The 21,132-nt window shown below is 42.0% G+C and overlaps 1 protein-coding gene across 4 annotated transcripts in view; it reads left to right on the forward strand.

The window, feature by feature from the left end:
• Positions 1-3,700: 3,700 nt before the first annotated feature.
• The window catches only part of MOV10 (Mov10 RISC complex RNA helicase), a 28,572-nt gene continuing 11,140 nt past the window's right edge, over positions 3,701-21,132 (forward strand). For 2 of the 4 annotated variants that reach the window (XR_009008301.1, XM_057545959.1), the window contains exon 1: positions 3,756-4,129. Coding sequence is in view for 3 of the 4 variants with exons in the window: in XM_057545959.1 (XP_057401942.1) it covers positions 3,993-4,129 (137 nt within the window). In the remaining variant the exon portion in view is untranslated. Of the gene's footprint in view, positions 4,130-21,132 lie in introns of all 4 variants that reach the window. The other 2 variants (XM_007169384.3, XM_007169382.2) reach the window with 2 other exon arrangements.

Below are 21,132 nucleotides of genomic sequence, written 5' to 3' on the forward strand. Positions count from 1 at the left end.
TCAACTCTCCTTGCCAAGTCCTACACAGACCTCCTGATTTCCTTAACCTCCTTCAGCAGAGTATTTGCTTGAATTAGGTCTATTTTATCCCACTGCTGAAATCAGCCTATGGTATCCTAGGGCAAAAGTTTCCCAGCCAGAGGGAGAGGAGTTTTCTGTGAGGCCTCACTCCTATATTTGAAATTTTGAAATTACACTGCTGAAATTTTGAAATTACTGTTTCATTTCTGCCTGGATGGTTGTGCTTCTGTTAGTTGCCTAGTTCTAGTGCCTGTTCTTTTTTTTTTTTTTAATAAATGTATTTATTTATTTATTTTTGGCTGCGTTGGGTCTTCGTTGCTGCACGCGGGCTTTCTCTAGTTGCGGTGTGTGGGCCTCTCATCACGGTGGCCTCTCTTATTTTGGAGCACGGGCTCTGGGTGCATGGGCTTCAGTAGTTGTGGCTCGCGGGCTCTAGAGCGCAGGCTCAGTAGTTGTGGCGCACGGGCTCAGTTGCTCCACGGCATGTGGGATCTTCCCGGACCAGGGCTCGAACCCATGTCTCCTGCATTGGCAGGCGGATTCTTAACCACTGTGCCACCAGGGAAGCCCTGCCTGTTCTTTTTTATAAACTAGAACTCATCTAGATTCATGAGATACTTAGCAAACCTTGGCACATTTTCTCCAAACTCACAAAAGACTGATACAATCTGAATGCCAATTTATAAATTCATAATTTAAATAGAACTACCAAGCGACTTAACTACTTGGGAAATCAAAGAAAGAAAAGAAGACTGGTAAATATAGAACAAAACTGGCTGGTCCCATAAGATAAGCTGAGCTAACTAAAATTCTCGCTCGAACAGAGTATATATTAAAAAACAGAGTAGGAAATTCCCTGGTGGTCCAGCTGTTAGGACTGCATGCTTCCACTGCAGGGGACACCGGTTCATTCCCTGTTCCAGGAACTAAGATTCCGAAAGCCATGCAGTGCAGCCAAAAGCAAAACAAAAAAACCAGGGTAGATCTAAGCCCTCTGAGGGCAGAAACCAAATGTATCAAAAAGCATTCTTACGTATGTTGAGTCATTTACTGTGGTTATGTTCTGTAAAGTTGCCAGCAAACACTGAATTAGCACATATTGAAACATTGCTCCTAGAGGAGATACAGAGTTAGGTTCCTGCAAGCTTCTGGTCACAACATTTTTGTCAACCGATCAATACATAATCTTGGTTTATTTGTTTTTATTTAAATCACCTTATTTAATATTCATTTTTATTCATTAACATTGAACTCACGCTGACAGCTAATGCTATCATAGGAACTTAACATGGGAATTTTCTCTGTAAGGGACATCACAGCCTTCTTAAGAATACTAGGCAGCATTTCAGCACTACGTAGGCTTGGGGACCATTTTAAGCAGTGAAATCAACAAAAAAGCACAAAAAACGTGACCACAAAATAGACCACGAAAAGGATTTTTATTATATGAGCCTGAAACAAGAAAGCAGGACATGGCCTTGTTCCACTTCAGCTGGGAACATGCACATTGGGCAACTCAAATTTTTTTTGCCACTGCACATCCACAGACGACTACAAAAGTGACACAAATATTGATTGGGGGGTTCCTAATTTTAGTGAGTAGGTGAATTTGCAAATACAAAATCTGCAAATAACGAGGCTCAACTGTACCTGCCACAGCCATTCCTTTGGTCTGTGGTAGACTGACCAATTTCAGCATCTCAGTTTAAGGGCTGTTTCTAGTTGCCTTAGAGTACAGTCTTACTGGAATACATAAAGTTAGAGACAGTTCAAATGCTGAATTGTAGACTCCAAGTAACTATAGAGTAACGAGAATTTTGAAAAAAACAGGGCTTTTAACATTCTTCTCCAAAGTATGGTTATCTTCGGAGGCTCTAGGTTTGTTCCAGTAATGTCATTGGCCAGAGTTAACTTTCAGATTGCCTTCAGTGCTTATTTAGTCCCAAACTAAAATCAACCTCACTACTTTAAAGTCAGATACTTATAAGTACAGATGGATTTGGGGAGGCTTCAGGAAAGTGAGACCTGAGCTGGTTGTGAAAGGTGGGAAGGAAGACCATTCTAGCCATCTAGACAGTCACATGTGAAAATAACGATTACAACTCCAAGGGAAGTGGATTTTTACAGACGAAACTGGTTTAGACAGGTTCCCTTGTAACAAAAGCCACATAACATCACATTTTCACCCATTTTTTACTATACTACAGCTATTTGTGTATGTTTTGTGAACATCCAGGAGACAGGCATAAATAGAGAAGGGGGAGGTTATGTACTCAGGAATAATGGGGGCTTAGATTTGTGGATCAGAATGGAGCCAGGATATGGGGATATATGTATACATATAGCTGATTCACTTTGTTATACAGCTGAAACTAACACAACATTGTAAAGCAATTATACTCCAATAAAGATGTTAAAAAAAAAAAAAAAAAAAAGAATGGAGCCAGACATTCAGTTTGGGTATGGTGGGTGATAGGTTTTTGAAATGGTAAGTAACAATGCAGTTCTGAGGAGTTCACTCTCTTTAATACTCAGGCCTCACCAGATAATTGGGGGAGAAAAAAGATAAAATCTTTGGCTACATTCCTAGTATTTCCCCCTACTTTGCATAAGCAATTTCTAAGACAAGATTTTCCCCTGTTCTGTTTTCCCCCCTCCCTGTAGCTTTGGTTCCCACTGACATTGAATTTCCTGTTGCTAAAGCCTGTTTTTCTTGGCTTTAGTTGGTTGTTGGCCTGGGAAAAGGTACAGGGGTAGCCCAACTGGAGCATGATCTGGGTTCTGGGCATTCTTCACACTAGGTTAGAAAGAGCGTGTGGCTTCCTACAGGGAATTACTTCGGAGAACAGCACCACCTTGGATATATTTGGAACTCTGGTATTTTTGTTTAAAGATTTTTTTACTGTAACTTTTATTATCTTTGCTCCATCCTAGTGTATGTGTTTTTGTTATTCAGAAGATAAATAGATGCTGAGGCTTGTTTTAGGTTTGTTGTTGTAGCCCTACCCCCTTTAGTTTGTCTTAACAGTCCGTATTCTGAAACTTCTTTTACTTCTCTTCCTGGTACTGATGCTGTAGCTATTAACCATTTATTGCCTGACGTAACAGTCTCTTGCTCTCAAGAAGCTAATATTTTGATGACTAGGGCAACCCTTAGCTAAATACTAGTAACAATTAAAGAGTAATACAGACTGGAGTGCAATTAAGTGCCCAAATATGTGGCTTAAGCCTCTCCACATAACGAAGCCTATGTGACAGAGAAAAGTAATGGACTCTTCGTCCCAGCGGAGTCCCTTGTCCCTCCCTCCCACGCGTACTCACCTTTATCAGAGACACTTGGTTCTTTCCCTCCAAACTTCTAGGCTCTTACGCCTTCCTCCAAGCGTCTGAAACCCCGAGAAGGGAAAATGGGGGAGGGAGGGGGGGCGTGCCGCTCGCTTCCGTACTTGCCTGTGTCCCAGGCTGTCTGGGGGAGGTGTTGGACAAGCCGCCCCAGTCCAGCTGCAGCCGACCCAGGTCCCAGTCCCTGCCCTTTGCTCCCCTGCTTTTCAATAAGTCCCGAAGTCCTGGGAGGTGGGCGTGGGAGTAGCCCAAGCTGAGGCTAGGAAGTCCTCCCGGACGGTTCAGGGGGCCCCAGGCGATAGCCACATTCGGATTCTGGCTGGAAGCCAGGGGAGGGAGCTTGGGGTAAGGGGAGGGCCCTGAGGGAGGGGTCAGACTCCTTAGGAAAGAGTTAATGGGAAGAGGGGGAGGGGATAGGACGAAGAGACCGAAGGGAAGGCTCAGGTAGGAAAAGAACGGAGGAGGGAAGCCTGGTGGGGGGAGAAGGGAGCCTGCAGGATCAGGGGTCAGAGTTAGGGGGTTTCTCCCCTGCTGCACCCTCATCCTAGGGCCGCCAACTTCCCGCCGCGGCGGCGACTTTCAGTTTCATTTCTACGAACCCTCCTGCCTGGGCCGCAGTCGCCGCCGCGATGCCCAGTAAGTTCAGCTGCCGGCAGCTTCGGGAGACGGGCCAGAGATTCGAGAATTTCCTGGTCGATCGGGGACTGGACAGGGAGACAGATCGCGAGCGGTTGCGGACCATTTATAACCAGGACTTCAAGACCAGGTACGGGCCGGCCCACTCCCCGGCCCCAAATCGCGGGCCCAGCTTGCCGCCACGACCCCGGCGGCGGGGCCACCCTTCCCGCCCCGGGGCGCGGAGGGACGCAGCTCCCCCAGTGGCTCCGGCCGGTCCCGGGGCCGCGCAGTCCCCCCTCCCGCTCAGTGCCCACGCCCCGCCCGCGCCGCCAGCGCCGCCCGCAGCCCGCCCGCTCTGCCCGGGCCGGGCCCCTGCGTCGAGTCCCCGTGGAGAGCCTCCCCGGCATCCCGCTCCCCCGGCGGCGCGGGACCAGTCCGGGGAGCCGGGTGCTGCGCCCACGCGCCGCCCGCGGGAGCGGGCTTGGGGGGGCAGCGCTCGGCGTGGGGGAGGGGAGCTCGGGAGGGGGCCCATGCTTTGCGGAAGCGCGGGGAGCGAGCTGCCTGCTGGTGGCTACCCCCGGTTGCGCAAGCTTTACGGGGACCCCCGCCCCCTCGTCGAGGGGCTGCTTCCTCGGTGGTTCACTGTCCCAGAGAGCTGAAGAGACGCCGTGTAGCAGGGAGAGTCTCAGGGAGCTCGGGGAAGAAGAAAAGGGCACAAACTGCATACGTACCAAACCTCCATTAGCACCTGTGGCTTCTCCATGGAGACCCGGGCTGGGGCCAGTCTCCTGGAGGCCCCTTCTCATCCTGTGGCTAAAGGCTGTTTGGTCCCCCTTGCCTGTTCCCATCCAAGTGAAAATCAAAGAGACTTCTCTTTCTCAAACCACAGAATTGTGCTTCAAAAAACCTCTATCAACAGGCTGCAGTCTTGGGCCGAAGACCAAGGAACAATTTTAAAGGGATAAATGTAAAGACTTACAGAAATAAATACTGGGTGATGGGAATTTAGGCTTACTAACAGACCTCTTGAAAAAGACCGTGGGTTTTCGCACACCAAAAGGCGGATATGGCTGTTAAAAGAGCCAAAGAAGTGTTAGACTGTGTTAATAGAAGTGTGGTTTGGGGTGAGGGGCAGGAGGTAAGTGATTCTCCAGATTGACCAGATCATTTCTGGAATATTGTTTTCAGTAATGAGTGTCACGTTTTAAAAGGGACATTAACGAGCTTGAGCAACATCTGAAGAAGGAGCAAAGATGATCTGTTTTGTGTCCTCACACTGTGCTGGGCACTGTGGGGAATATAAAGAAAAATACACAAGCCCAGGGGAGCAGAAGAGGCTATGATATGCATACAATATACTATAATAAATGGTAAAATAGCATGACGATTATAATAGAGATAATAAGAAAAAATGCCGGAGGAAAGTACAGAAAGAACAATTACCATGGTGTCACATCATCAACACTTCACATCCATGAATTCACCTATGTCCAAAAAGATCAGTACAACGTGGCTCTGAACAAAAGTCTACGACTTCTTTTGGCTCTGTGAAAGAGATTATTATTCTGATACTTGTTTAAATGGTGAGGAAGACTATTTGATTCTGTTGCAGTAGGGGTATTGCAATGGGGAGAGAGATCTAGCTCAATTCTCAATACAGCAAAGACAGCTGGGAATGTATAACCAAGAGCAGAGTGAGGGGGTCATGGATGGAAAATCACTAAGAGGAGACAGTAAGGGGCTGGGGGCGGGGCAAAGTTGAGGCCTAATGCAGAAGAGGGTTCAGAGGGGCCTGACTAAAGTTTAGTCAAAGAGAGAGTCTTTGTCATATCTAAATCAAAGTTACACAATATCTTCCAATACTGGGGGAAAACAGGCTATGTCAGATAACCACAAACAGGCATATAGAAAACCACATTTACTGTACATTATGGGTGAATTTAAAGGATTTCAGAAGTCATTTTTTAGTATGTACTTGTTTTTAGGCAAGTAAGATACCAGTCCCGTGAAATTATTAGGGAATTCGATGGAGAAGGTGGCATTGACCTTGGCCTTGGCCTTGAAGGCTAGATATCTTAGTACTTGGAGGAGGAGGAAAGACTAACATGTTGATTCATTCTTTTGTGAAACCCCGTCAAAGAAAGGGAGAAATGTTTGCCTTGAGAAGAGAAGAATTGGAGAGGACAAGGTAGTTATCCCTGAATATTTTAAAGACTGTCCTGGAGGAAAGGATTATACTTTGGTGTCACTCCAGAAGGCAGAACTGGGTTCACTCAACATGGCCCCCTTGGGGAGTTTCCTGGTGGCCTAGTGGTTAGGATTCCGGGCTTTCACTGCCCTGGCCTGGGTTTAGTCCCTGGTCGGGGAACTGAGATCCCCGCAAACTGAGCAAACCGAGTGACGCAGCCAAAAAAAAAAGGCCCTCTCACCCTCCACTGGGTGGAAGAGATTTCGGTTCTGATTAGAGAGAACTTTCTTATGCTATGACCTCAACCCTCATCCACCCAATGGGAATTCATTGCTTCTTCCTCTGGGCTCTCATAGCTTATGCTTCACTCTTGGTTATAGCCAGATGACACCCTGCCTTGTGTTAGAGCTAGTATGTGGCTGTCTCCCCACCAGACTGTAGAGCCTCTGAAGGCAGGGACAGGCCTTTTGTCATGTTGGCGCCTTCCCTCAGTCCCCAGCATAGAGCCTTGTATGTAGTAGATGCTCAACAGAAGCTTCCAGAATCTAATTGAGTTAGTAGGTAGAGCTGATCTATAAGAGAAAAGGCTGTAGGGGAGGTATAGCAAGTCACCTGGTATCAGGAATTCTGGGGCACTTCCTCCCCTGGGAGGGATAGGTCCCTTCCAACTAGGTTATTTTATGATGTTATGAAGTGCCCTGCTCCCAACGCTTAACTTTTCCCATCTCTCGTTATTCATTTAGCAAATATATTTAATTTATATTTAATTAATCTACTGTTTTCTTGGGCCTTGGTTCCTGCCCCTAGAGTGTAGTCTAGTAGGGAGTGGCAGATGTGTAGACAAACGTGTCATTCAGTACTGCAGGAGCTAGTATCGTGTTTTGATAGCTGGAGTTCAAATCCTGACTCTGCCACTTACTAGTTGCATTTGATTTTGACCAAATTTCCCTAACTGTTAAGTGTTTAAAATACTGCCTTTCTCTCAGGGTTGTGTGAGGCCAAAATAAGCTATCATAGGTAAAGCATTTCCCCTGGGTAACAGAGTGCATGGGCTTTGGAAGTGGTAGCTATCATTAACAGTGCTGGTTAGGAGTCCGTTATGGAATAAGTACTGGCATCGTGAAAAGTTTCTTAGAGAAGATGATTCTTGCCTTAGGCAAGAGACTCATTCTCTTATTCAACAAATGTTGGCTGAATGCCTCCTATGAGCAAAGCAAAACTGTGTGAATTGCTGTAGATACACAGAAGGAACCTAAGGAAGATGGAGGCAATTAAAACCAAATACTTATTTAATTTCTGTTGTGATAAGTGCTTGTGAGAAAAAGTCTAGGATGCTTGAGAGCATATAACGTGGAGACCTGACCTAGTCTAGGAACCAGAGGTTTCTGGGAGAAAATGATGTTTGAGCAGAATCTCGAATGATAAATGGAGTTAGCAGATGTAAAGCAAGGGGAGAGCAGCCCAGACTGAGAGAGTAGCACCTTAAAAGGCTGTGGGTGAACTCGCGAGAATGGGGGACAAGAGGCCACAGGGAGGCAGGGGCTGAACTGGGCAGGACCTTGTGGGCCGTGGGGAGGCGTTGTGGGTTTTTCTTTGTTTTGTTTTGTTTTTAATCTTAACAGAAACAGGAAAGCACAAAAATTTTCAAAGTAGGAAACTGACAGAATCAGGGTTTTTAGAAAGATCATTCTGGACCTCTATCCACAGTAAAAAAATACATTTACTTTGGGGTCTGGTATACACAGCTTTCATAGAACAGTTTGTGTCCTTGAAAGAGTACTTACCTTCACTCGCTGCCCTCTGATATTTTTTATTCTATTTTACTCCAGTTTTGCAAGTCCTGGTCTTGACCCACAAATGAGAGTTGCAACCCACAGTTTGTAAATCCCAGAACTATATGTCCCTTTAAGATGGCTTCCAAATGTTATTAGGTAGCTAGTCAGACATGAGTGGTCCTGCCCCATCCTGGACAGGGTCATCTTTCCCTCCCCCCACCCCCCACCACTGGTGACAAGAACACACCCAGAGACCCTCCCTTTTTTGGTTAAGGACCGCTAAGCTTCCAGCCAGTTTCACGACCAAGCAAGATATCAAAAACCCAATGGGCTTTCCAAACTGCCATCACCGGTTGGCGCAGGGGCACCAAGACCTAAGAGATGACTCAGAGTAACCCAGGATTCGTTATGCTGTATTTATAATAAATCAGCGTTGCAATTTTTGCCCCACCCCCACCCCCCTGTGGGTGGGGCGTGGCAGTTTATGCGTAAGCCCCTGTGCGCAAGGAGAAAAGTTACGTAAGCTAAAGCTGTCAATCAACTTGTCAATCAAATGACGCACGACACAGGGAGGGACTTTTCGCCACTCTCTAAAAAACCAACCTTATGCTCACTGCAGGGCTGCTTCTGGTTCCCAGACAGCCCGCTCTCCTCCCTTCTTTTTTTTTTTTTTTTTTTTTTTTTTTTTTTTTTACATATTTCCATACATATTTCCATACAAATACAAATATAAGATTTTTAGAAATTTCATGTAATGTCTGAAACATTTATATTAACATATTTCCATACATATTTCCATACAACTACAAATATAAGATTTTTAGAAATTTCATGTAATGTCTGAAACATTTATATTAACATATTTCCATACATATTTCCATACAAATACAAATATAAGATTTTTAGAAATTTCATGTAATGTCTGAAACATTTATATTAACATATTTCCATACATATTTCCATACAAATACAAATATAAGATTTTTAGAAATTTCATGTAATGTCTGAAACATTTATATTAACATATTTCCATACATATTTCCATACACATATAAGATTTTTAGAAATTTCATGTAATGTCTGAAACATTTATATTAACATATTTCCATAAAAATAACCCAATGAAAGTTTAGTATTAGTTGTTTTGTTTGTTTTTTTATACTGCAGGTTCTTATTAGGCATCAGTTTTATACACATCAGTGTATACATGTCAATCCCAATCGCCCAAATCAGCACACCACCATCCCCACCTCATCGCAGTTTTCCCCCCTTGGTGTCCATATGTCCATTCTCTACATCTGTGTCTCAACTTCTGCCCTGCAAACTGGCTCATCTGTACCATTTTTCTAGGTTCCACATACATGCATTAATATACGATATTTGTTTTTCTCTTTCTGACTTACTTCACTCTGTATGACAGTCTCTAGATCCATCCACTTCTCAACAAATGACGCAATTTCGTTCCTTTTTATGGCTGAGTAATATTCCATTGTATATATGTACCACAACTTCTTTATCCATTCCTCTGTCGATGGGCATTTAGGTTGCTTCCATGACCTGGCTATTGTAAATAGTGCTGCAATGAACATTCGGGTGCACGTGTCTTTTTGAATTACGGTTTTCTCTGGGTATATGCCCAGTAGTGGGATTGCTGGGTCATATGGTAATTCTATTTTTAGTTTTTTAAGGAACCTCCATATTGTTCTCCATAGTGGCTGTATCAATTTACATTCCCACCAACAGTGCAAGAGGGTTCCCTTTTCTCCACACCCTCTCCAGCATTTGTTGTTTGTAGATTTTCTGATGATGCCCATTCTAACAGGAGTGAGGTGATACCTCATTGTAGTTTTGATTTGCATTTCTCTAATAATTAGTGATGTTGAGCATCTTTTCATGTGCTTCGTGGCTGTCTGTATGTCTTCTTTGGAGAAATGTCTATTTAGGTCTTCTGCCCATTTTTGGATTGGGGTGTTTGTTTCTTTGATATTGAGCTGAATGAGCTGTTTATATATTTTGGAGATTAATCCTTTGTCCGTTGATTCATTTGCAAATATTTTCTCCCATTCTGAGGGTTGTCTTTTCGTCTTGTTTATGGTTTCCTTTGCTGTGCAAAAGCTTTGAAGTTTCATTAGGTCCCACTTGTTTATTTTTGTTTTTATTTCCATTACTCTAGGAGGTGGATCGAAAAAGATCTTGCTGTGATTTATGTCAAAGAGTGTTCTTCCTATGTTTTCCTCTAAGAGTTTTATAGTGGCCAGTCTTATATTTAGGTCTCTAATCCATTTTGAGTTTATTTTTGTGTATGGTGTTAGGGAGTATTCTAATTTCATTCTTTTACATGTGGCTGTCCAGTTTTCCCAGCACCACTTATTGAAGAGACTGTCTTTTCTCCATTGTATATCTTTGCCTCCTTTGTCATAGATTAGTTGACCATAGGTGCGTGGGTTAATCTCTGGGCTTTCTATCTTGTTCCATTGATCTATGTTTCTGTTTTTGTGCCAGTACCATATTGTCTTGATTACTGTAGCTTTGTAGTATAGTCTGAAGTCAGGGAGTCTGATTCCTCCAGCTCCATTTTTTTGCCTCAAGACTGCTTTGGCTATTCGGGGTCTTTTGTGTCTCCATACAAATTTTAAGATGATTTGTTCTAGCTCCGTAAAAAATGCCATTGGTAATTTGATAGGGATTGCATTGAATCTGTAGATTGCTTTGGGTAGTATACTCATTTTCACAATGTTGATTCTTCCAATCCAAGAACATGGTATATCTCTCCATCTGTTGGTATCATCTTTAATTTCTTTCATCAGTGTCTTATAGTTTTCTGCATACAGGTCTTTTGTCTCCCTAGGTAGGTTTATTCCTAGGTATTTTATTCTTTTTGTTGCAATGGTAAATGGGAGTGTTTCCATAATTTCTCTTTCAGATTTTTCATCATTAGTGTATAGGAACGCAAGAGATTTCTGTGCATTAATTTTGTAACCTGCAACTTTACCATATTCATTAATCAGCTCTAGCAGTTTTCTGGTGGCAGTTTTAGGATTCTCTATGTATAGTATCATGTCATCCGCAAACAGTGACAGTTTTACTTCTTCTTTTCCAATTTGTATTCCTTTTATTTCTTTTTCTTCTCTGATTGCCGTGGCTAGGACTTCCAGAACTATGTTGAATAATAGTGGTGAAAGTGGACATCCTTGTCTCGTTCCTGATCTTAGAGGAAATGCTTTCAGTTTTTCACCATTGAGAATGATGTTTGCTGTGGGTTTGTCATATATGGCCTTTATTATGTTGAGGTAGGTTCCCTCTATGCCCACTTTCTGGAGAGTTTTTATCAGAAATGGGTGTTGAATTTTGTCAAAAGCTTTTTCTGCATCTATTGAGATGATCATATGGTTTTTCTTCTTCAATTTGTTAATATGGTGTATCACATTGATTGATTTGCGTATATTGAAGAATCCTTGCATCCCTGGGATAAATCCCACTTGATCGTGGTGTATGATCCTTTTAATGTGTTGTTGGATTCTGTTTGCTAGTATTTTGTTGAGGATTTTTGCATCTATATTCATCAGTGATATTGGTCTGTAATTTTCTTTTTTTGTAGTGTCTTTGTCTGGTTTTGGTATCAGGGTGATGGTGGCCTCATAGAATGAGTTTGGGAGAGTTCCTTCCTCTGCAATTTTTTGGAAGAGTTTGAGAAGGATGGGTGTTAGCTCTTCTCTAAATGTTTGATAGAATTCACCTGTGAAGCCATCTGGTCCTGGACTTTTGTTTGTTGGAAGATTTTTAATCACAGTTTCAATTTCATTACTTGTGATTGGTCTGTTGATATTTTCTGTTTCTTCCTGATTCAGTCTTGGAAGGTTATACCTTTCTAAGAATTTGTCCATTTCTTCCAGGTTGTCCAATTTATTGGCATAAAGTTGCTTGTAGTAGTCTCTTAGGATGTTTTGTATTTCTGCGGTGTCTGTTGTAACTTCTCCTTTTTCATTTCTGATTTTATTGATTTGAGTCCTCTCCCTCTTTTTCTTGATGAGTCTGGCTAATGGCTTATCAATTTTGTTTATCTTCTCAAAGAACCAACTTTTAGTTTTATTGATCTTTGCTATTGTTTTCTTTGTTTCTATTTCATTTATTTCTGCTCTGATCTTTATGATTTCTTTCCTTCTGCTAACTTTGGGTTTTGTTTGTTCTTCTTTCTCTAGTTTCTTTAGGTGTAATGTTAGATTGTTTACTTGAGATTTTTCTTGTTTCTTTAGGTAGGCTTGTATAGCTATAAACTTCCCTCTTAGAACCGCTTTTGCTGCATCCCATAGGTTTTGGGTCGTCGTGTTTTCATTGTCATTTGTCTCTAGGTATTTTTTTATTTCCTGTTTGATTTCTTCAGTGATCTCTTGGTTATTTAATAACGTATTGTTTAGCCTCCATGTGTTTGTCTTTTTTACGTTTTTTTCCCTGTAATTCATTTCTAATCTCATAGCGTTGTGGTCAGAAAAGATGCTTGATATGATTTCAATTTTCTTAAATTTACTGAGGCTTGATTTGTGACCCAAGATGTGATCTATCCTGGAGAATGTTCCGTGCGCACTTGAGAAGAACGTGTAATCTGCCGTTTTTGGATGGAATGTCCTATATATATCAATTAAATCAATCTGGTCTATTGTGTCATTTAAAGCTTCTGTTTCCTTATTTATTTTCATTTTGGATGATCTGTCCATTGGTGTAAGTGAGGTGTTAAAGTCCCCCACTATTATTGTGTTACTGTCGATTTCCTCTTTTATAGCTGTTAGCAGTTGCCTTATGTATTGAGGTGCTCCTATGTTGGGTGCATATATATTTATAATTGTTATGTCTTCTTCTTGGATTGATCCCTGGATCATTATGTAGTGTCCTTCCTTGTCTCTTGTAACATTCTTTATTTTAAAGTCTATTTTATCTGATATGAGTATAGCTACTCCAGCTTTCTTTTGATTTCCATTTGCATGGAATATCTTTTTCCATCCCCTCACTTTCAGTCTGTATGTGTCCCTAGGTCTGAGGTGGGTCTCTTGTAGACAGCATATATATGGGTCTTGTTTTTGTATCCATTCAGCCAGTCTATGTCTTTTGGTTGGGGCATTTAATCCATTCACGTTTAAGGTAATTATCGATATGTATGTTCCTATGACCATTTTCTTAATTGTCTTGGGTTTGTTTTTGTAGGTCCTTTTCTTCTCTTGTGTTTCCCACTTAGAGAAGTTCCTTTAGCATTTGTTGTAGAGCTGGTTTGGTGGTGCTGAATTCTCTTAGCTTTTGCTTGTCTGTAAAGCTTTTGATTTCTCCATCAAATCTAAATGAGATCCTTGCTGGGTAGAGTAATCTTGGTTGTAGGTTCTTCCCTTTCATCACTTTAAGTATTTCATGCCACTCCCTTCTGGCTTGCAGAGTTTCTGCTGAGAAATCAGCTGTTAACCTTATGGGAGTTCCCTTGTATGTTATTTGTCGTTTTTCCCTTGCTGCTTTCAGTAATTTTTCTTTGTCTTTAATTTTTGCCACTTTGATTACTATGTGTCTCGGCGTGTTTCTCCTTGGGTTTATTCTGTATGGGACTCTCTGCGCTTCCTGGACTTGGGTGGCTATTTCCTTTCCCATGTTAGGGAAGTTTTCGACTATAATCTCTTCAAATATTTTCTCTGGTCCTTTCTCTCTCTCTTCTCCTTCTGGGACCCCTATAATGCGAATGTTGTTGCGTTTAATGTTGTCCCAGAGGTCTCTTATGCTGTCTTCATTTCTTTTCATTCTTTTTTCTTTAGTCTGTTCTGCAGCAGTGAATTCCACCATTCTGTCTTCCAGGTCACTTATCCGTTCTTCTGCCTCAGTTATTCTGCTATTGATTCCTTCTAGTGTAGTTTTCATTTCAGTTATTGTATTGGTCATCTCTGTTTGTTTGTTCTTTAATTCTTCTAGGTCTTTGTTAATCATTTCTTGCATCTTCTCAATCTTTGCCTCCATTCTTATTCCGAGGTCCTGGATCATCTTCACTATCATTATTCTGAATTCTTTTTCTGGAAGGTTGCCTATCTCCACTTCATTTAGTTGTTTTTCTGGGGTTTTTTCTTGTTCCTTCATCTGGTACATAGCCCTCTGCCTTTTCATCTTCTCTGTCTTTCTGTAACTGTGGTTTTTTTTCTCCTCCCTTCTTGAGAGGGTACTTTTGCTTCGCCTAAAAACTTCTGCTGCTTGAAACTTCTCTGTCTCTCGATTGAATTCTTTCCCTCAAGAGGACAAGAACTGAGGAATGGCCGTTCTACCGGTAACAATCTGGTATTGTGTTCTGAAATACCATTCCTCGGGCTAGTAGGCTTTCCTGAACTGGGTCTAAAAGATTAGTCATTTTTCACCCAACAAACAACAGGGGGCAGGGCTTTACAGACCAAGGCTGTCCAATGGTGGCAGAAAAGTCTGGAAGGAGGTGCAGCAGTACAATAGCTGGGAATGGCTGAGGTACCATTTAGAATGGATGTGAGGTGGACCTGTTCTTCGGTTTCTTCTCTAAAATGGGGGGATAATAGTTGCTACCTCAAAGGGTTGTTGTGAGGAGTAAATGAGATAATGCAAGTAGCTACTTAGAACAGCACAAAGTAAGTGCTCAATAAATGTTTTCTATTGTTGATGATGTTATTGTGTTGTTGATGTGTCATTGTTAATTGTGGTGCGTCCGAGTGGGCCATATTAAAGGGTTAGACTTAGTCCTGTAAACCGTGGAGTCATAAATTGGGAGACATTATCTGATTTGTGTTTGTTGAAAACTCCTGCAGACTCTTAGGGGATGGACCAGGAGAGGGGGTGTGAAGTCAGAAGCAGGAGGAACAGTTCATAGGGCTTGGCAAAATGATAAGATCATCAAGCAGTTCACAGAAGAAATATAAATGACTAATAAACAGAAGGAAAGATACTTGATTATATTAATGATCAGGGAAATGCAGATTTAAACAAGATACCATTCTTTTCCTTATCAGATTGTCAAAAATTTAAAGGATTGAAGATTTCTGATGTTAGGGTCTGGGAAAGGGTTCTCTCAAATGCTTATTAGTGAGAATGTAAGTTTGTACAACTTGTTTGGAGGACAGTTTGGCAAAACTTATCAAAGTAAAGGTTCATTATTCTCTTTGACCCAGAAGGATGGTTATTGTAACGTTTGAAATAGCCAAAAATTGTAGGCAGCCTAACTGTCTATCACTGAACAAATAGTTAAGCACACCACAATGCATTCATACTGTGCTATCCTTTGCAGCCATTCAAAAGAGGTGGCTTGGTAAAATGTTGTCATGGAAGGCTGTCCATGGTGGTGAAAGAAGTCTGTTGCAGAATAGTATGTGTAGCACACAAAAAATATGTGTAATTAAAAATGTATTTTTTTTAATTCAGAGAAAAGGGCCTGGAAAATATATATATCGAACAGTTAAGCAGGTAGTTGGAGTGAGGGAGTGGGAGCCCTTAATGTTTTATGCTAGGTATTCGTCATGTTTAAATATTTTTTAATACTTTTGGTAACCACTCTTTGACATCTCTTTACGCATGCATACTGTCATCCCTTGATATTCGAAAGGGATTGGTTCCAGAACCACACCCCCTACACACACACACACACACACACACACACACGCACGCACGCACGCACGCACCCCGCCCTGCCGATTCCAAAATTTGAGGGTGCTCTAGTCTCTGACATAAAATAGTGTGGTATTTGCATATAACCTATGCAGCATATTCTTCCGGGTTACTTTAATCACCTCTAGATTGCTTATAGTACCTAATACAATGTAAATGTTAGGTAAATAGTTGTAAATACAATGTAACTGCTACGTAAATAGTTTCTGGTGTGCAACAAATTCAATTTTTGCTTTTTCCAACTTTCTGGAAATTTTTTTCCGAATATTTTTGGTCTGTGGTTGGTTAAATTCTCAGATACAGAACCCCTGGATAAGGCAGACCCGACTCTAGTTACATCACACCTATGTAAGTTTACCAACATGGGATCATGATGATCTAATCCTTTTTGTCGTGGACCCCTCTCATATCAGCATCCCACCCCCATTTCCACATTCTGCTCCACACTCAGGTAACTCATATCAATCAGGGTTTGTTTGTTATTGTTTTATTTTTAAAAGATCATGTTATACACATTTTCCATATCCTGATTTTTTTATTCATCAATACATCGTGGAAATGACTCCTAACTGTCTGGTATATTTTTCTAATGCATTGTTGGTTTTATTGCCAGCATTTTGTTATGACAAATTTCAAACATAAAGAAAAGTTGAAATAATTTGACAGTGAACAATCATATACCCTTGTTACTGAACACAAGTTGGTGTGCCCCACGCACAGTGAGGCCAAACAAACCCAACCGTCGGAGTCTGGAGCAGAGAAAGGTTTATTACAGGGCCAAGCAAGGAAAACAGGTGGCTTGTGCAGCTCCCCGATGTTTTTAGGGAGAAGTTTTAATAGGCAAAATCTGGGATGAGAGTTTCTGGGTGTGTGACTTTCTTCTGATTGGTTGGTGGTGAGGTAACAGGGCGGTGCTCCAGTAATCTTTTGCTCAGCCTGAAGTTACTGTCATCCACCTGGGTGGTGGCCTAAGTTCCTACAGAACTCCAAGGTATTGTTATGTATATTACTTGAGGAGGAACTAGGACCCTGCCCCAAGGCTGCACTATTGTTTCTTGACTTCAATCCCCTTGTTTCTGCTAATCAGGGAAGGACCCTGATTAGCAACAGTTTGAATCTGCCTTTTGGAACTCTGGGAAGGTAAAGGAGGCTGAATGAAGCTTATTTCTACAAACAAGAAACAAGGGGCACAGAAAGACTTTTGTGCCACAGGATCCTGCTTGGTTTCACCTCACCTGGACTTCTTAATTTGTATTTGACACATGCCTGCCCATCGATCTATCCATCCAGATAGTTAGACAGATATATCCCCAGCATACGGGGATCTTAGTTCCCTGACCAGGGATGAACCCGTGCCCCTGCAGTGGAAGCAGGAGCCTTAACCACTGGACCACCAGGGAAATCCCCATCTAGCTATATTAATTTTTTGATGCATTTCAAAGTAAGTTACAGACATCAGTACAATTCACCCCTAAACACGTCACCATGATTATTATTAACTATAACAGTTCAAAATTTGTTTACGATATACATACTTATTTATTTATTTATTTATTTATTTATTTATTGGCTGCACCTCACAGCTTTTGGGATCTTAGTTCCCCAACCAGGGATTGAACCCACGCCCTTGGCAGTGAAAGTGTGGACTCCTAACCACTGGACCACCAGGGAATTCCCATGTTTATGATTTTTTTAAAGTAAAATTTACCTACAGTGAAATAGACAAATTTCAAGTGTACCGTTCTGTGAGTTTTAACAAATCCATATATCTGTGTGCAACCCCCTATCAAGATATATGACATCACCCCAGAAAGTTCCCTCATCTCCTGTCCTATTTAGTCCTCACCCTTACCCACCCAGAGGCAACCACTGCTCTGATCTTTTTTTTTTTCTGAGATAGTACCTGTTCTAGAACTTTATGTAATGGAATCAGATAGTATGTAGTATGTACTCTTTTGTGTAAGGCATCTTTCACTCAGCATAATGTGTTTGAGATTCACCCATGTTGTTGTATCAGTAGTTGCTTTTTACCACCGAATATAAATCACAGGGACTTCCCTGGCGTTCCAATGGTTAAGACTCCATGCTTTCAACGCAGGGGGCCCGGGTTCGATCCCGTCAGGGAGCTAAGATCCCACATGCTGCACAGTGCAGCCAAAATTGTGTGTGTGTGTGTGTGTGTGTGTGTAAATCATAGTTTGAAGGACAGTGTTTTCAGTTTGGGGCTATTTTGAATAAAACTGCTATGCACATTCTTGTACAAGTCATTTTGTGGGCATATATTTTCATTTCTCCTGGGATATACCTAGGGGTGGAATTGTTGGGTCGTAGGATAGATAATATTTACTTTTTTTTTAATCTTGGGCAAGTTGCTTAACCTATTTTGGTGGTGGCAGCAAAGTCTTCTGGACTGGTCTTCTGGTGTGACCTTGCCTGGGGTTAGGCTGTCCAAGTTTGGACAACATATATAACCTGACACTTAACATTCCAAGCCATTGCACAGCAGTGCTGTGTGGCAGCCAGAGGTTCAATGTTTGCATTGTTATCTATTTCATCTATAAAATAACAGTCTGGAATTATTTGATACTTCTTTCACCCATTCTCCCAGCAAGTACTTATTGAATAAATACCAGTGCTAGGTCTACAATAGATGATATAGTCGCATTACTTTCTTAATGAATTTTTATTCCATGCATAATATAGTAATATATTCTTTTCATTAAAAATCAGAACATTATGTTATATGTTTGGTTTTACAAGAAACTATCAGACCTTTTTCTAAAGTGATTATACCATTTTATATTCCAACCAACAATGCACGAGCATTCTGGTGTTTTTGTATCCTTGTCAGCATTTGTTGTTGACAGCCTTTTAAATTTTAGTCATTTGAATGGGTGTGATGCATTCTTTTTAATGGTTGTGTAATATTCTATAGTGTGGGTGTTTACAACTTATTCAGCTATCTCCCTATTTATGGGCGTTTGTTTCGTTTTCAATTCTTGGCCACTGAGAATGACTCTACAGTAAGCATCCTCGAACATATGTTCTTATATGTTGGTACTTTTCTTTTCCGTGGGATACATTCTCATGAATTAAAGGATACCTGTATATCAGATGTTAGGAGATATTGCCAGATTGTTTTCCAAAAGGTTGTAATACTTCACCTTTCTACCAGCAGTGTATGAGAGTTTTCTTTTCCACATAGCAATACGTGTTGTGCCTATTTTCCTTTTTTATCAGTCTAATGGAAATAAAATGATACCTCGTTTTTACTGTAGTTTGCATTTCTCTACTTTTAGAGCATCTTTTCATACTTCTGGGTCATTGGAGTTTGCTCTTTAAGTTGAATATTCAGTTTTTCTATTGTTCATCTTTTTTTCCCCTAGAAATCTAGGTGACTAGATGTGTAAAAGAACTGGTGATTTTTTCAACTAGTATGTACTAAGTTTGTGATTTTTAAAAAAAAATTTTTTTTTTAATTTTTTATGACTGTCACCTTAGACCAAGTGAATTTGGGTAATAGTAATAGATGTGAGGTATAATTTGAAAGCTACTTAGGTGGTAGCACCTATAGTAGAAGTTGCAAAACTTGCAAAGTTGTGTTCCTTCTGCCCATGTGTCCATGCAGAAGCTCCCAAAGATAGGAGATTTCACCTTAAAACTGTGCTTTGGGCTTGTCTTAAAAGCCAGATCTGGCCATCTTGGGCCTGCATTCCCTGCTGGCAACGTCTGTCTGGAGATGAGTAGCAGTTCCCCCCTTTAGACAGGACTTGTGCTCCTGGGTTTGTCCAGTCCCCTCAGGGTTCTGTTTCCTCCCCAGCACTAAGCTGAGAGCTCCAGGGCATTTCAGAGCACCTGCACTTTTCTTATAGTAGATTATAGTATATTAGTGTAAGAAGGACATGTGTAGGATTACACATGTCCTTCTTACACTAAGGACTCAAAAATGGGACTGTACAGGTGCCTGAGACAGCTGCAGGTATCAGATACCTGTGGAGTCGGGCATCTGTCGGCATTTGAGTGTGTGCCTGATCCATGGAATTTAGTGACTCACTGACCAGGGGGCCCGGGTGAAAGTTTCTGATGATGCCCTGATTTCAGTCCCTTTGCCTGGACCCCTCAGCAGCGTTTGAGCCTGATACCTGATTCTCCTCCCTCTCTTAGTGGTAGCTGCTGTTTTCTCTTCCTCCCTGGGTTATGCTGGCCTCAGGTGTTCTCAGACTACTCACACTCTCTGGTTGTAACTACTACCTGACGTCTCCCTAATATTAAGCTCTGCTTTGCCTTTGGCCTGAGTTCTCAGCTTCTGATTCATGGAACTAGCTGCCTCCGGACCACGGGGATCTCAGACTGACCATGTCCACACCCAAACGTTGTGGTCAGCCCTTCCAACCTCCTCCTCCTCTTGTTTTTACCTCCTATCTCAGGAATAGTTCCTAAAGCCAAGCCATTGGTTTGGGTGTTGTCCTCGACTCCTTCCCTCTTCCCAGCCTCCACTCCCTCTCCTGTCCAAAGCCAAATTCTGCTAATTTTATATTCTCAATATCAGATCTGTCCCCTCTTCTATCCTCACCACTGCCTTGTTTGGGCCCTTGTCATCTTTTAATTGGACGATTGCAATGGCCTTCTTCTAACTGGTCTCCCTGCCTACAGTCTTGCCTCCAGCAAATCCATCCTCCAATCCTGATGCCTGAGTGATCTGAAATGCAAATATGATCTTGCCACTCCCCTGCTTAAAACCCACCAACGGGGTGGTTCTGTAACCACAGTGTAGCCTCTGGTGCAGGCTGAAAGTAAGTTGCTACTCTTACTACTACTGCTACTATTAGTACTACTATTGCTACTAATAGGATACTAATAATAGTAGCTAACATTTCCTGAGCATTTTCTATTGTGTTTTCAAATGATTTATTATCTCTTTAAGACAAATCAGAGCCGATTCAAAGTTTTCTGAATGGTATCACTCATTTGCTTGGGGAGAGGGAGAGGGGCAGAGTTATAGGCAGGGGGCACCAGGGAAATGTCTGTAACCATAAATGATCTTATATATGCTAGTGAGTGACCATACTGATTGGGCCTTCATAGTTAAATAGGCATTACCATGGTTCCTAGGAGCTAGGATTTCCTTTCATTCCCTAAAAAGCATGGAGGGTGGGAGGTCAGCTGTCCAGATCTCGAATGTGTCCATGAAGTGTGTTGCACGTGGGGATGTCCTCTGGCTCTTGGGTGCCAGTAAAGGAGGAGAGCTTCTGGCCTTCAGGGTCAAGTGCAGGCTTCATGGCTTGGCATGCAAAACTATGCAAGACCTGGTCCCTGCCCACCTCTGCTGCCTCCAGCCAATCCCTTCCTTGCACTCTTCACTCTAGTACAACCAGACTGGGTGTGATACTAATCAGAGCGCACCTTACTGAGATCTTATGTGCCAAGCACTGGGCTAAGTGGACACCATAGTGTCCGTCTCTCATGTAATTCTCACAGCCACCCCGGGAGATGAGTCTGCCATTATCCCCATTTTATAGAGGAGCAAAGTGAGGCTTTGCGAGG

This window comes from Balaenoptera acutorostrata, chromosome 1 (assembly GCF_949987535.1).
Source record: "Balaenoptera acutorostrata chromosome 1, mBalAcu1.1, whole genome shotgun sequence".
Classification (NCBI taxonomy): Eukaryota; Metazoa; Chordata; class Mammalia; order Artiodactyla; family Balaenopteridae; genus Balaenoptera; species Balaenoptera acutorostrata.